The sequence below is a fragment of the Columba livia genome, chromosome 7 (genome assembly GCF_036013475.1).
Source record: "Columba livia isolate bColLiv1 breed racing homer chromosome 7, bColLiv1.pat.W.v2, whole genome shotgun sequence".
NCBI lineage: Eukaryota > Metazoa > Chordata > Aves > Columbiformes > Columbidae > Columba > Columba livia.
Window position 1 is genome coordinate 33,408,959 of NC_088608.1, and position 14,245 is coordinate 33,423,203.

At 38.9% G+C, this 14,245-nt stretch overlaps 1 protein-coding gene across 50 annotated transcripts in view; it reads right to left on the minus strand.

Annotated features, from left to right (window-relative positions):
* The window catches only part of LRRFIP1 (LRR binding FLII interacting protein 1), a 111,937-nt gene that overhangs the window by 21,437 nt on the left and 76,255 nt on the right, over positions 1–14,245 (minus strand). For 39 of the 50 annotated variants that reach the window (XM_065069149.1, XM_065069142.1, XM_065069145.1 and 36 more), the window contains 4 exons: positions 11,973–12,050; positions 3,335–3,367; positions 2,395–2,520; positions 1,006–1,077 (listed from right to left, as the gene is read on the minus strand). In XM_065069149.1, coding sequence (XP_064925221.1) covers positions 1,006–1,077; positions 2,395–2,520; positions 3,335–3,367; positions 11,973–12,050 — 309 coding nt within the window. The remainder of the gene's footprint in view (positions 1–1,005; positions 1,078–2,394; positions 2,521–3,334; positions 3,368–11,972; positions 12,051–14,245) is intronic. The other 11 variants (XM_065069130.1, XM_065069128.1, XM_065069133.1 and 8 more) reach the window with 3 other exon arrangements.

Here is a 14,245-nt window from a genome sequence, read left to right on the forward strand (position 1 = left end):
GGTAATTGCTGCACCACTCCTTCAGCATGCTACGGTTTGTTTTCTTAGCATCAAGCGGTGTGGCTAAAGTACAAATCGCCACAAAAGGCAGTGTAAGGGACACAAATTGAAATATGACGTACATTTTTAATGCAGTTTGTTGTTTGCTACACCTGCTACACAGTGATCAGGAAAAAAAAAAAAACAAGCAGGTTTTACAGAAAAAAGGTCAAACTACTGTTTTTCCATTGAGAACTCCAGATGGCAGCATCTTCACCTGTCACAGCATTGAGTCAATGACAGTCAGCAATTAATGTTGCTAAATATTACATTATATGCCTGGATGTCTACATACATATTTGGAAGAGTGCCTTTTCCAAAAAATGCAGCTCATGTTGCTGCTCACTTCTCAGGTGGTGGTATGGGGATGCACAAGTTAGTTGTTGCAGTGGAACTCATTTATTTCTTCATGAACTGGTGTGAGTGCTCGTTCTTCACGTAAAACACCTTGTGACATGAAGGTTTGCTACAAGAATTGTTTAAGGGTGTCTTCTGTGATCTGAATAGGAAACCAAACTGCTAATCACCACCTTGCACGCACAACTTCCCAAAAGCATGCTGGATCTTATCAAAATAAAAACATACAAGCCTTTAAACCCCAATTTTTCATAGCACTGTAGGACATGAGTTTTAGTTTATCTTCCAGTATTGGGAGGCTTCCTGGATTAGGAAACTATAAAAAAACCCTAATAATTTTAATTTGCTAGCAAAATTATTACCTTCTCAAAACAGCAAGGACAACATGCAATGGTAATCAGCAGCCTTTCAGTTAACATTTGGAAGCATTTCTCACCACAATCAATCGAGGTCAGAACAGATACTTTTCCAGTTAATGAAATGCTTTTCACACAGTTTGCAAACCCTCCCAGCAGAAAGCATGCAAGGTCAGTTCTAGGTCTCACACTGACTCTCTGAATGTTTAGGTGGTGTTAATGATCACACTCCCAGTCTGCAGCAAACCAGTACCTTCATTTCTTTCAGTCCCTGCATGTATTTGCCTTCTATATCCTGAATCTGGTCCTTTAACTCATAGATATCCTGAGAGAAATGGTAAGAAAGGTGAATGATGCCACTGAAACTAATGGGCAGAAGCGCAGCTGACAGGTAAAAGCAAGTATTGAAAATTCTCATTTAAATATTGCTACCACACAGGCTAAGCCATCTGATCCTAACCTGAAGCCTTGCTGGACAGTGAGATTTCTTGGTGAGGAGTTTATGCTAATTCTGCTCTTCTTGACTGGAAAAAATGAAATCTTCAATGTTAAGGACAAGATGCAGACCCAGCTTCAAAGCCTCTAACAATTACACACCCCAACCACACAGCCCATTTCTACCTATTTCACTCATTATCACCCTCTTTGCCAAAGGAAGTCTGAAATATGAGCTATACCAGAGATGCGGGAAAGACTGTATGAAAACCATCCGTCACACCAAATTTAATTTTAAGTCCTATTTCACAGTCTCTCTCCTCTTTTGTCCTTGGTCACCACCAAATGGCTCTTTCAGCTATTTTATAGTGCTGAAACTGGGACAGACCTGCTCATATCTGAGGTCCTAATATGAATTCCACATGTTTTAACTGGCTGTAATTTCAGAAGTGTTATAAACTGTATGCAGGAAAGTTAACAGAACTGAGATTTCCCATTTCACAATAGTCATCAGAATGGAGCATTAAAAAACTGATTACAAAAAAACATTTACCAGTGGACTACCCAGACTAGCACTCAATGAAATGAACACTGGATTGCACAGCTATTTGCTATTCAAATGATCTTAACTTAATGGAATCACAAATTAAGATTACAAAATACAGCCTGCTCCCCAAATTAGCATCCAGTAAGTGTGGTATTATTGCATTATTTCAATCCCCCTTATATTGAGGCCATTTCCTATTAGGTTAGGATGTGTATATTACAATTAGTCTGATCTCTTTTTCTATACCATAGGACTTTACCCAAATTTTCCTGCAATACACACTAGCTTCCCAGCAGCATCTCTCCAATAAAGCTCTTCACTTTTCATTTACAGCCCGTAATTCATTTTGTTAGAACTGCCAAAAGAGGGAGACATGACAGTTTCATATTTAAAAAGAAGTCTAAAGCATATTTAATAATACCCTTTAGATAATATTAGTCTATTTAATAACAACACAAGGGACAGTCCTAGCTAGTATTAGCCTGTCAGTCCCAATTCCTACCGCTGATTTCTAGTCAGTAATGGGAACACCAGCACTACTTTAATGTCATTATAGTTTATTAATTTATCAAATGCAAGGCATAAAAACCTTCTGATCAAAAGAGCCATAGTTAAGAGACAGATTCCTAAGAATTTATGCTGGTTTAAAATAGTTCTTACCTTAATTTCTCTAATAGATGCCTCTGTATCAGCTGAGATAGATGTGTCCCCACTGCCTCTTCGTGAAGAAGTCCCACCCAGAGAAGCCAAGGTAGCTGCTGATAAACTTGAAACGGTACGTGCTCCCTACAATCACACACAGTTAAAAATGGTTACCGTTTTTTTCCAGATGCATTGTGGGTTTGTATTTGGTTTTGGTGGGGGGCATGTTTGTTTATTTCTTGTCATTTTTTAAAAAAATACACATATTATACCAACCCTTGTACTTCTACATTATGCAAATTTGATTAAAATATAACCTAAGAAGAGAAATCAAATGATCAAGATTTAATAAGAGAAACTAATGAGAAAAGGCCGATCAGATGTATTTAAAACACGATTGACACATGAGTTTGTAGGGCTTAGCTTCTAAATATTAGCTCTAAGTTACAGAAAAGTCTTCAGAAGCTAGTATCATCTTGCCAGATATTTTAAAAACTTAAAATAATACATTTTGTGGATGCTTTGGACTACCCTTCAAGCTCCTCTCCTTTCATGGATGTCTAGCTATTCTGCAGCAATAGCCACTTCAACTGTTCTAGTGTACCGAAGGTTCTGCATTAAGCCAATTTCTCATTACTGCAGTATCCAACTCCTTATTACTATTTATTTTTTCATAATACCATAATTAAATCTAATAAACAAAACCAGTATTCATGTGGCTTAGCCTAAGGCAATTTCAGTGAACTGTTACTGAAGGTCAACTCCTTAACCTCTGAATAACCACAGAGGTTTAGAAGTTTGTCTTTAAAAAAGTAGTAGTAGAACGCTCAAATAACTCAAAGTTTTGCCCCACAGTGTTTTTTCTAGAAGATTTCTGTACACTCACTTTGAGTTCTACCTACCAAAAGGCACATGAAGAAATCAGTATTGGCAGAAGAATTCAGAAGATATGTCTTACCTTCTCAAAGTCTTTTTCTGGCCTTTCCTCAATCTGTAAAACAAAGATTTAGAATGAACTGTTATATAATAAAAGACAAATAAATGAAGGCAGTAAGACATCAGAAAGGGAATTTTTCAACCTGTAAAACGATTCATTAGTAATTTCTATCCACTCAAAACGCAGTCAGCTTGCTCAGAACAGCAGTGTCCTGGCTCACATCTCAGGGCACAACACTGGACCATTCACCTCAAATTTCTAAGCACCACCTAATTAAGTGGAATATACTTATTGATAAAAATCTATTTAGTCTATTAGACAGAGGAATACTGCCCCCGCCCGGTCCCCTCGCCCCCCATTCTACATCATAATGTTTCAAACATGAAGATGGCACTTGATATCTGAGTTGACAACGCAAGAACGCAAAGACCTACATGGGCATGAATTTAAAGCCCCAGATCTGGACATAAAACCAGCTGTATGCAACTGCTGTATTGACATATGCTCCTACTCCTACTTACTTTAGAACAATTTAAAAACATGCCTCAAATGAACCCCAAATGCCAATTTACTTAAGTAGAGAGGTTAAGTTTTTAACTGAAATAATAGATGTCCTGCCCAACATAGCCTACTGATGCCCTTAACTAAAATAAGATCCAAAAAGCAAGGTACCAAGTTAGAGCTGAAGGACTGTACTGTGTCTGCACAACTCCCAAAAGAAGAATGGAAAAGAGAATGAGAAGAAAATTCTGAAGCCTAAACCCCTGTCAAGTATTCTCCACTCAAGACAAAAGGTGACTGTGACTTCAAGCAAAGATCCAGGTAAGGCTGAGACTATAAAAACTGACACTCAAGTGTCAGGGACCAGTTCAAAGTCTAAATAAACACTGGTTTTATGGTTTCAGTACTTCACTGGAATTTAGTAAATCGGAAGAGAGATCCTGCAGTAAAACTAGTCTAGAGAAAGAAAACAGAGCCAAAGTACCATTTAGGAGTACAGAAAATTACCTTGCATATAGATAGCTTGAATGCTTAAAAGAAAATTACAGAGCAAAACCCACACACAACCTGAGCAGATTTTATTTTTTTTTCTGTTAATGGGAACCCACCTATCAACTTTTTTCCTGCGCTGAAACCAGACAAAATATACAAGTCCCCAAGAGCAGATATATAAAATCAAGTGTTTCATCATTATTCCCTTTGTTATTGAAGTGGGGGGGAAGCAAGAAAAAAACCCAACATAATCTTTTTCTAAATATCTTCATTTAGAATGGAACTAAGTTTTCTTAAACTGAATGAAAGGAAAAGCTCAGCAGAACTCCGTCCAGAACACATCAACTACTTCTGGGAACATTCAGCACCCCAGTCAAGATGATTATCCAAAAGACTTATTGAAAATTAATAGCTTCCCCAGATCAAGAGCCTAAGAGCCATAGGGAATAGCGCTTTTTAAATGACTAAAAAAGTTTCATTGAAAACACACTAAAAATCTACATCTCTTTCCAGTCAGTACATTTGGCATAGGGTTTTTACTTTTAATTACACAGGACAATGTGTGGATGATCCCACTCATTATTTTTCACATTACCCATAGCATCCTAGGAAAATAATCCTGTACCCATTACAAATCAGCTTTTTACACCGATAATACATCTCATATCATAAATTCCCTATAATTTGCATTAAGAAAATTTAAGACACGGGCTTCTAAGTAAAATAAGCCAGACTTTAAGCACTAGATATAAACTTTGCAATGACAGTGAATACACAAAGTAGTTAGGGAAACAAACAAACAAGCAAACAAAAACCCAACAATAGAACTCTGAATTTGGATGCAATAAGAAAAGGTCACTCACGCAGGCAGATACTTCAGCTCATACCCAACAAACAAGATGAACTGACTTTTGCAAATAGTCTGTTTTGTGCCTGCCAGACAGCTCCAAATGGTGGATTTGGGAACCTTCTAGCCCAGCCAAACACTACATTGCTGTTTATCGAGACAGCTGTAGCAGTGTAAATATTAGTGTGTTTCTAGAGATTAGTGGACACACGCACACACAAATTGATCTCCAGAAATGTATGTACAGCCTTTTGCAAAGTCTACCTTATGGGTTCAGGGCGCAACTCAAAGTATTATTTTCCCCAAGTCATTTGCAGAATGCCCCCCCATTATCTGAAAAAATGGGTGACATCAATTTTGAATGAGATAAAGGTGGGAACAAACCTTGATACTGTTTTAATGGTGCATTACATGAGTCAAATAAAAACTTCCATTTACATTGAAGACAATGTGATGAGAGACACACATACAGCAGACATTTCTACTGAGAACACTCATAACCACACCTGTGAAGCTTGCTACACATTTATTGCAAAACAATCTTTAATAGTTCTCTGAGGTGGCGTAATCTTTAACAATTAAAGCTATTAAGCAACTTGTAAAATTGAGGTGGTTTAAAAAAAAAAAATACAGGAGATTTCAGTTTCCCTGTTGATGCTCTCGCACACACGTCCATTTGGTGCCATGAATGGAATACTCACAGCATTTTCTCCTCAAACCCAGTAATTACCACTACCAATTTAATTAAACATTAACATTTTAAAATTTCATCTGTTTTGAGGAAAGCCAATTCCTCATTCTAACATAGTATCCTTTCTTTACAAAGATACCTCCTGCTACACAACACTTTTCTAAGCCAAAAGCATCAAGCAGCATTTAATTCTATGGTTACATGGAAGTGATACACCAAAAGTTGTAAAGAGTTTCTTGTAGAAACACAGAAGTATATTTCCGATTAATATTTTACAGAGTTTTAATTCTGCTCATCTTTAGATTAATGTATTCACAGTATCAGTCCTTTATAAATTGTGCTTTCAAACGGCTGTCAGCCACCAGAGGGAACTCCAGGTTTTCAGCCTTTACCAGGTCCTCAATAGGCCCTTTGACATTTTATCCGGTAAGAAATCAAGGAAAGGCCAGAAAAAAAATGTTCATTTTTATTTGAAGTGGCAAAAAATTCTTGTCCAAAATACTTACCTTCTGTACTGTCATTCAATAAAGAATATGGTACTGATTAAATAGATTGAAAACAATCTCTCCACCCCCACAGTACTATTCTCAGCATGGCTTTTTGTACAAATAATCCTGGCTTTTGGACTCTCTCACGTAAAAACATAAGGACTAACAGAATACTTGCTCGAAGAGGAGATCTAAAGAGGAATTCACCTAGTGATACTAGACCTTTAATTTCTAGAACACTGTTCCATTTTTCATTTCTACAATAGCACGGGTCTGTCTCTAATCACTGATTACCTTCCTCTTCACCAACAATTCGGGCAATTTGTACTTGAGTGCATAAAAAAGCAGGAAAAGGAAGTAATTTTCCGAGCAACTCCAGCACACACATCTTTGTTTTGGCAAGGGGAATAGGTTGTTCTCTGCAAAATAAGTACAGTGGGATCAGAGTTCAGCCTCTTCTGACAGCGATTTCGGAATAAATCCAGAGCCATGTTACAAAAACGTCAGCAATATCAGAGGCTTACCGCAGCTGGAAACTTCACAAGGGCAAAATCATCCCCAAAGCCTATATATGGATATATTGCCTAGTTTTCATAGATAATAAAAACGTGTTCGTATAATGTTTGAAAAAGTCTTTCTACTCCACAGGTTAACCCTTGAAGTTCTTTGCCACTCGTGAATGTTCAGGCCAAAATTAGAGCGCCCACAGCATTATTCATAGTGCATCTAACAAGATAGGCTCCAACACCTACTGAAAGGACCAGAGACCCTGGAACACTCACGCATTACACCCAGCTGCAAGTAAAGAGAAAAAAAACTACTCAGATCTTTAAATCGATGGAGGAATGAGGACTAAGGTACAATTTCCAACCTGCTAAACAAGGCTAGAGAGGAAGGGAAATATGAAACGCTTGCAGCTGGGTAGCACCACATACCACCCTCAGGTATGAGAACAACTTCAGCATGTTCAGTACGTGGCTGTCACTGCTCAGCTCCAAGATCCTGCACTTAGATCAACTTCCTCATAAAAGCAAGGGTGTTTTTTTTTTGGTGACAAATCAAATTAAGATCATTTCCTGCTCTTAAAGTAGTAGAGCACAGTTTGAAATGGAAATATGGCCCACACGGAAGAAAAATCATTGCAATAGGTAGTGCTGAACACAGGATGGTATCTACAAAAACTGGAATTAAAAACCAAGAAGTACTGCAGTCAAGATAACCCCTCCTACAAACCCCATTTTACCAGTCTGATGGGCTGGGCTGGGGCAGGCAGGAACACAGAGGGTTCCTGCGCGTTTTTCCAATGAGAGCCTCCTTAACACCAGCAATTAGCAATAAGCCTTTAAAAGTCAGCAGGGGAAAACCACTGCTGAACTTTGTCAGGTCTAAAGTGGATTTGTCAGAATTATCCTCACTCAGGAATGAGTGTTATGTCAAACGTCATTGCTTAAACAAACTTATCAGTCTCTGAAATGCAAGTTAGCGCTGCAGCAAATCCTCACTCCGGAGGGGTCGAAAGCACAACCAGGCTGCCAGTGCCCAGGCCAGGATACAAGCCCATCGTATAATAAATCTCTAAGCGCAGAGGAGAGAATGCAAAGCTTTAGCACAGATAACTGCTTCCAGGAAAATTAAGTCTGACTGTCTTCATTTGATTGCTGGTGAGAACATGATAAGCTTCTTCAAGTGAAGAAACAGCCATTCACAACTGTGCATTAATGTGTGACCTGAGGACTTGCATTTTCAGTTTTGCACTTTGCAGGACCACGCTGCTGTCGGTACCATCTCTCCTGGCTGTGCTGCACACCAGCCCGTGCTCTCCTGCCCTCAGAGGCTCCACAAGAAGGGAGAGAGTTAATACAAAAAAACCCATCATCTCAGGGCAGCAAAATGTACCCTCTCCTATCATTTTTGCCTTTATTTACTCAGAAAGTCTTCAGGTAAATACTATTGCATTCTATTTCAAATGCATAAATAATCGTTTTTCTCTAGTAGTTTATTAATTAAAACAAAAATTAAAATTCAGCAATACATACCAAAAAAAACTTAGCTAAAACGTGCCACTAGCTCAGGCACAAGATTTGCCCCAACTGTACACATGGGCCTGATGTTTGCTCTCGGTTATCTTCAGGTCTGTACTTTATATTGAGTAAGATGCTGTAAAATTAAATGAAACATTTGCATATCTGCAGAAACTGCAAGGACAACAGACAATTACTACTGGGGATCACGAGAAAAATGTTTACTTGCTGCTTTAAAAAATGAAAAAAAAAAAAATCAAACAGCAAACTTAATGCAGATATATCGAAGTCTTAAAAATACATACTAAGACAAATATTCACATGTTGTGTTTAAGTATCCTGGCTTTTACTGTAATACAAATATGATAAGACAAATGAGAACACAAGCTGGCAAAACTGTGCGCAGCAGGAACAACTAGAGTCACTTTTTGCTCACTATTTAATGAGCAGTGACAGAAGGAGGAAACAAAATTCTAGGAAAAGGTTTAAGGGCTTCAGTGACAAGATGTTGTATGCTTTAATTTAGAAAGTTAAATCATTCTCCATTCTCAATATCTAACTTCTCGTGATAGTCAGGCTTGGGAACAGGTCTATTTTGTTTTTCTGCCTAATAATCATAGAATCATTTTGGTTGGAAAAGACATTCAAGATCAGAGAGTCCAACTGTTAGCACTGCCAAACCCATCTCTAAACCACGTCCCTAAGAACCTCATCTACACATAATGCCCATAATCACAAGCCAATAATATTTATCTTCAGTGTTAAACACTCATGATTACAGTGCATGGATTTTGTAAACTATCACACTCTCCAGTGACATAAGCATGCTGGAAACTCAGCTTTTCAACCCAACAGACCTTCCTCCTTTGCCAGCCATTTAAAAGTAAGTGTGGAATCAAATCTTTATGTGTGTAAATGCCAAAAGATATATATATAAAACAGAATCAAGAAAGCATATGGCTCAATACATTAAGGCAGAGAACAACTCAGTTTGGGGGGTTAGCAATATTAAAACAGTTCTAACATAGACTACTCACATAAACAAAAATGATGACTCTCTTCTTCTCATAAATTATTACCATCATGCAAAGAGATCTTTATTCTTTCTTCAGGAAGTCCAAGCAGATGACATTTGGGGACTGTACAAGTGCAAGCGATACACTGCTAAGCCCACTGAGAAGACTGGGCTCTATTTCAGCATCTCTACTGCCAAGATCAAGTACACAATTGGAAGCATCATCAAAACACCTCAAATCCTATTAGTAAAAGACAAGGCAGGGAGCCCTTACTGTGAGTTACATGAAAAGGTGTTGTCTGTTTAATATGGAAAATAAGATTAAAAAAAATCAGAAGGTGCATTGACCCTTTTAATAATTAGAACTTCTCTGGTTTACAGCAAAGCCCAAAGGGCAGCAGAGGAGCGCAAAGCCACCCCTTATCGAGGCTTCTACTGCTTTGCACTAGCAGAAGCAAAGCCCCCGCAGCGCTGCCTTTTAGACCCACTGCAGTGTTAACTCTCCGCTCTTCTTCAAGGCCGTGGAAATAACAGAAGCTCTTCACGCCCTACAATAAACCACTGATTTAAAAAAAAAGTGCCTGTTGTCTCCTTGCAGAGCAGATTCAGCTTGGCATGTCTCCAGCACCAGTGCTGACACAGCTAACCATCCTCATAACCACCCTCAGCCACTTGCATGCAAACAGTCCAATGTGTGAGCAGAAAATTAGAAGACAAAAAAATCCCCTACAGCTCCCAGGAGGGGCAAGCTGCATTTTGTGATTACCGTAAGCCATTTGCACAAATGACTCAGGCTGCATAGAAAAAACACATAATCGAAATCAGATCAATGTATGGATACCCAGTTCTTAGACTTAAAGAACTTTAATGGAATCCTTGGTTATTCTGATTATTTTTTGCTTTGGGAATAATTGAAATTCAGTTTGCAAAGCCATTTAGGAAGTATTACTAATGTAAGATATACTACTGCAAGAACTCATAGCTCAGGGATTCAGATTCAGGGACTAATTAAAATACTAACTTATTTATAGCTGAGCGGCTGCCATACATTATCTGATTAATATTTTTTTTTTTTAATAATTTTAGAAATTGGATGTGCCCTTGTCTTTAAGAAACACCAAGACTTCAGAGCACATGACTTTGTTCTGTTCATGCAATTTTCTTTTGCTCCAGCCAGTTAATTCAGCGCTCTCTCACTTAGGAGACTCGATGGCCAAAAGACTCCCCTATTCCCTGCCTGATGACAAGAAGTAACCCTGCGTGGAGATTTCCGGCACCTTTCACCGCCGGGATTCACTGCATGGTTCTAACCATGGGAGAAAAACCCCATAGCACACAGGTTTACAAATCACCAGGTCCGTTTCAAGAGGGAACCAGCATGATGGGGGACATCAGATGCAAAGCAATTCTTTACTACAGACTATGGGTGTTTACTTAAGAGGAACACTCCAAATATTTATATTACAGCTTACCTTTTGCATCCTGTTGTAGCTTCTCTGACTACCCAGATACTCCTTTGTAATTAGTCCTTAAGGCAACATTTAAGTTTCACCTCCTCAGCAAAGGAACAAAGGCAATAGGATGCATTAATTTACAGTATCACCCTCCCCATCACTTTGTATCTTGGGGATGTGATAAGTAATACACAGCAGGTCCCAGGAGAACTAGCACATTAAAACTTCACCAGGAGAAATGCTTCCGTGAAGCAAAACCAGCTTACCAAAGCTGGTAAGCAACACTTCAAAACTCGCTCTCTGTGCAAGATTAATTCTGTTATAGACTAGTGTACTGCCAGCTGCATATTTCCTCTAAAAGCCATGCTACTGCATTCTGCTACCATCACCACGCTATCAGGCCTTGCTCTGAAATTAATCACGAAAGATATGCAGCGTTGTAAAATACATGGAACAGCCACAAAGAGAAAGCACCAATACGCCATTTTAAAAACAGAAGACTTTATTGCAGTAAAGAGTAGGGGAGAAAGTCTTGTCTTTGCAAACTACAGTCACAGGGGCTGGACAAGCCTTTAGCACTTGAGCCTTGTTCAGCCATAACTACTTGGTAATTCAGGGCGCTGGACACACAGGGTACACGTACTCCTTACAGCTCTTCACCATGCTAAAGACTCTGCAGTGCCTGGTCATCTACAATCCCATTCAGATGCAATCTCTGGATCGCTTTGCAGGAACTCACCACCAAAATACCGCTGAACAGAGAGAAACTAAACTACTTGAACACTGCAATAAGATATAGGGTCTCCTGATTTTAATAACCAAAGGAGATGCAGCACTAGCATCAATAATCCAGTCTTCTCCACAATACACTTGCCGATGTGCTTTATGCCCAAGTTAGAAAAAATATAGCATTGTCACATGAGGCCCAAATGTACTTTTATTGTAAAAATATGTGCATCTGCTTAGGAATTACTGTTTTTGTAATTTCTCATCTGCTTCACCCCTTCTTCATCTTAAGCATTGCGCAGAAGGTCCAATTAATACCATAATAAACTGTCTCACAAGGGACCGTGACCTCTATTTACAAAAGAGACCTTGAAGAACAGAAGAATTAAACAATTTAGGGACAAAGAAGAATAGAGGAGCTCACCACTGGACTGGCCCGAGCAGAGCTGGCTCTTGAGGATGCCCGAGATCCCGAACCAAGGTAGCAGCTGTACTCAGAGGGCTGCCGCAGGAAAACCAAGGACAGCAAGCAGAGAAAAGAAAAAAGCATTAGAATTGGGAAAGGAAGCAATAGAGGATTTAGAGCATTACATCTGAAGTTAGTTACAGAAATGGTTACATGCAGCTGGACAAAGGAATAGCAGTGAAAGTCAGAGAACAGACACCTCAACTGTTCATTAAAAAACTAAGGCAAGCAGTAATTCAAGTTGACAGACCAAGCAGAGTTTTGATTTAGTTCTCAGAGCGACAGAATACTAATGACTTCTTTATATATTTTCAGATACCAGTCACAAGTAAACAACTCTTAGTCGCTATACAAAAGGCTCAATCCTACTACTCTTCGAGAGCTCTGAGGTTCTCTGGTGAGCCTTCTTTTCAGGTTTCCAAAATTGTGGACATATAAAATGAATCCGTGCTCCACAGGCTAAAGAGAGAAACATCCATCTACGTGGTGATTAAAGTAAAAACTAAGACCATCTCAGAGACCGAGTATCTCTTCTGCTTTTCCAGCACCTGCAGTCCTCATCTCCTGCCAAAGAAAGTATTTTAATTCTTCATAAAAGCAAACATCTAAGCAGTGATGCAGAACAGACTGGGCTGACTTGCTGCTGACAAGGACAAAGAATGTGTCTACAGAGTCTTATTTCCAGAGGTTATACCACAGTGAAAGTAGGGAAGGAAACTGAAAGTTTAAAAAAACAGGGAAACAGAACTACAACTTATTCTAGAAATGCATTTTAGAATTATTCCCTCTATTTTCACAAATTCTAGAGTAGCACCTTCACACTCAGTCTTGTATAGACATGTACTTTCTATAAAGATACATAAGCATCTATAAAATGGAGGTTTTAATATATATTGTACTACTTTTTTTTATTATTATTATTATTTGGTTGGTTGGTTGCTTTTTGTTTGTTTGTTTGGGTTTTTTGTTTGTGTTTTGGGTGTTTTTTTTGTTTTGGTTTTGTTTTTTAAGGTTTCTGCTATTAAGTTACGTGGCCACTACAGGAATCCTCTGGAGCCCTCGGCTATGGACACAGCCAGGTCTTCACCAAGCTACTGTAGAACTGCTTCAGCATCACTAGTCACACTAACAATGTGGCACAGTATTAACAACAATTAAGCTTACAGTACTCATAAATGATAAGAGGGCAAGCTGGAAATAACCCCAGCTACCGTACAACCATAAGCTTAGTTACTAACCACAAAGCATTACATTGCAAGGTATACAGCCCTTGGCAAGCCCCTGAAGCAGGGCAGAACGTGACCAAGCCATATCTTCAGATGTCTTACATGAAGTGACACTGGCTTTATACACCTGAACTACTGAGCTTCATTTCAGAGATGAGAAGACAAAAATTAGAACTGCATTGCACAAAGTTTACAACTATTTTCAATCGCAGCCACTTCAATTCCTAAATTAAAACAAAAAAGGACTCCAATAAATATTTAGATTTTGTTTTCTTATTAGGTAGTTCTAGCACAGAGGCTTTGTGTCATCACTGGTGTTTTATATTTAACATAACAAGGATGTAGAATAAACTTGAATCACATGTCAGGAAAAAGTATGAACTACTGATGAATCCCATATTAATGTTTCATGGGATCTATTTATTCCACAGTTGCTCTCTGCATATTGCAGGGCAGAATATGGAAGCAAGTGCCAATTGTTCAGCTGAGTCCAGGCACAGCCCGTTTCAGCCTCACCCCCACATTCACCTGTTATCTCATCATCCAAAAACATTCTCTGGGGACAGCTACTTAAATGGCACACCCTCTACATGTTAAAAGAGCTGTGATGTTCAGAGATGTTAAAATAACTACAGATAACTTAGTAATTGTGACAAGGTCATTTCCTTTAAGGCAAAAACCTTCAATTCTCTCATTACCACAGGTGACCGACCGTGCAACACAAACTGGAAAGGCTGGGTGACACACAGGCTTCCAAATTCCTGCGGCACAGGGTGGGATGGGGACGGAGGAAGAGGAACAAGCACCAGGGTTTTATTCAGTGTTCCCCACTCAAGCGATTAACAGTGGCTCAAAGATTTGTAAACAGTGTTTGGGCTCAGAGCCCACTGTAAATTATTTCTCCCAAGAGTAGAATTGTATCATCTGGTCCTCTGAGAGGCTTATCTCAAACAAAAGCAGACATCCCGTACAAACAAAGGGCTACAACCAGCCCAGCGCAGCCTC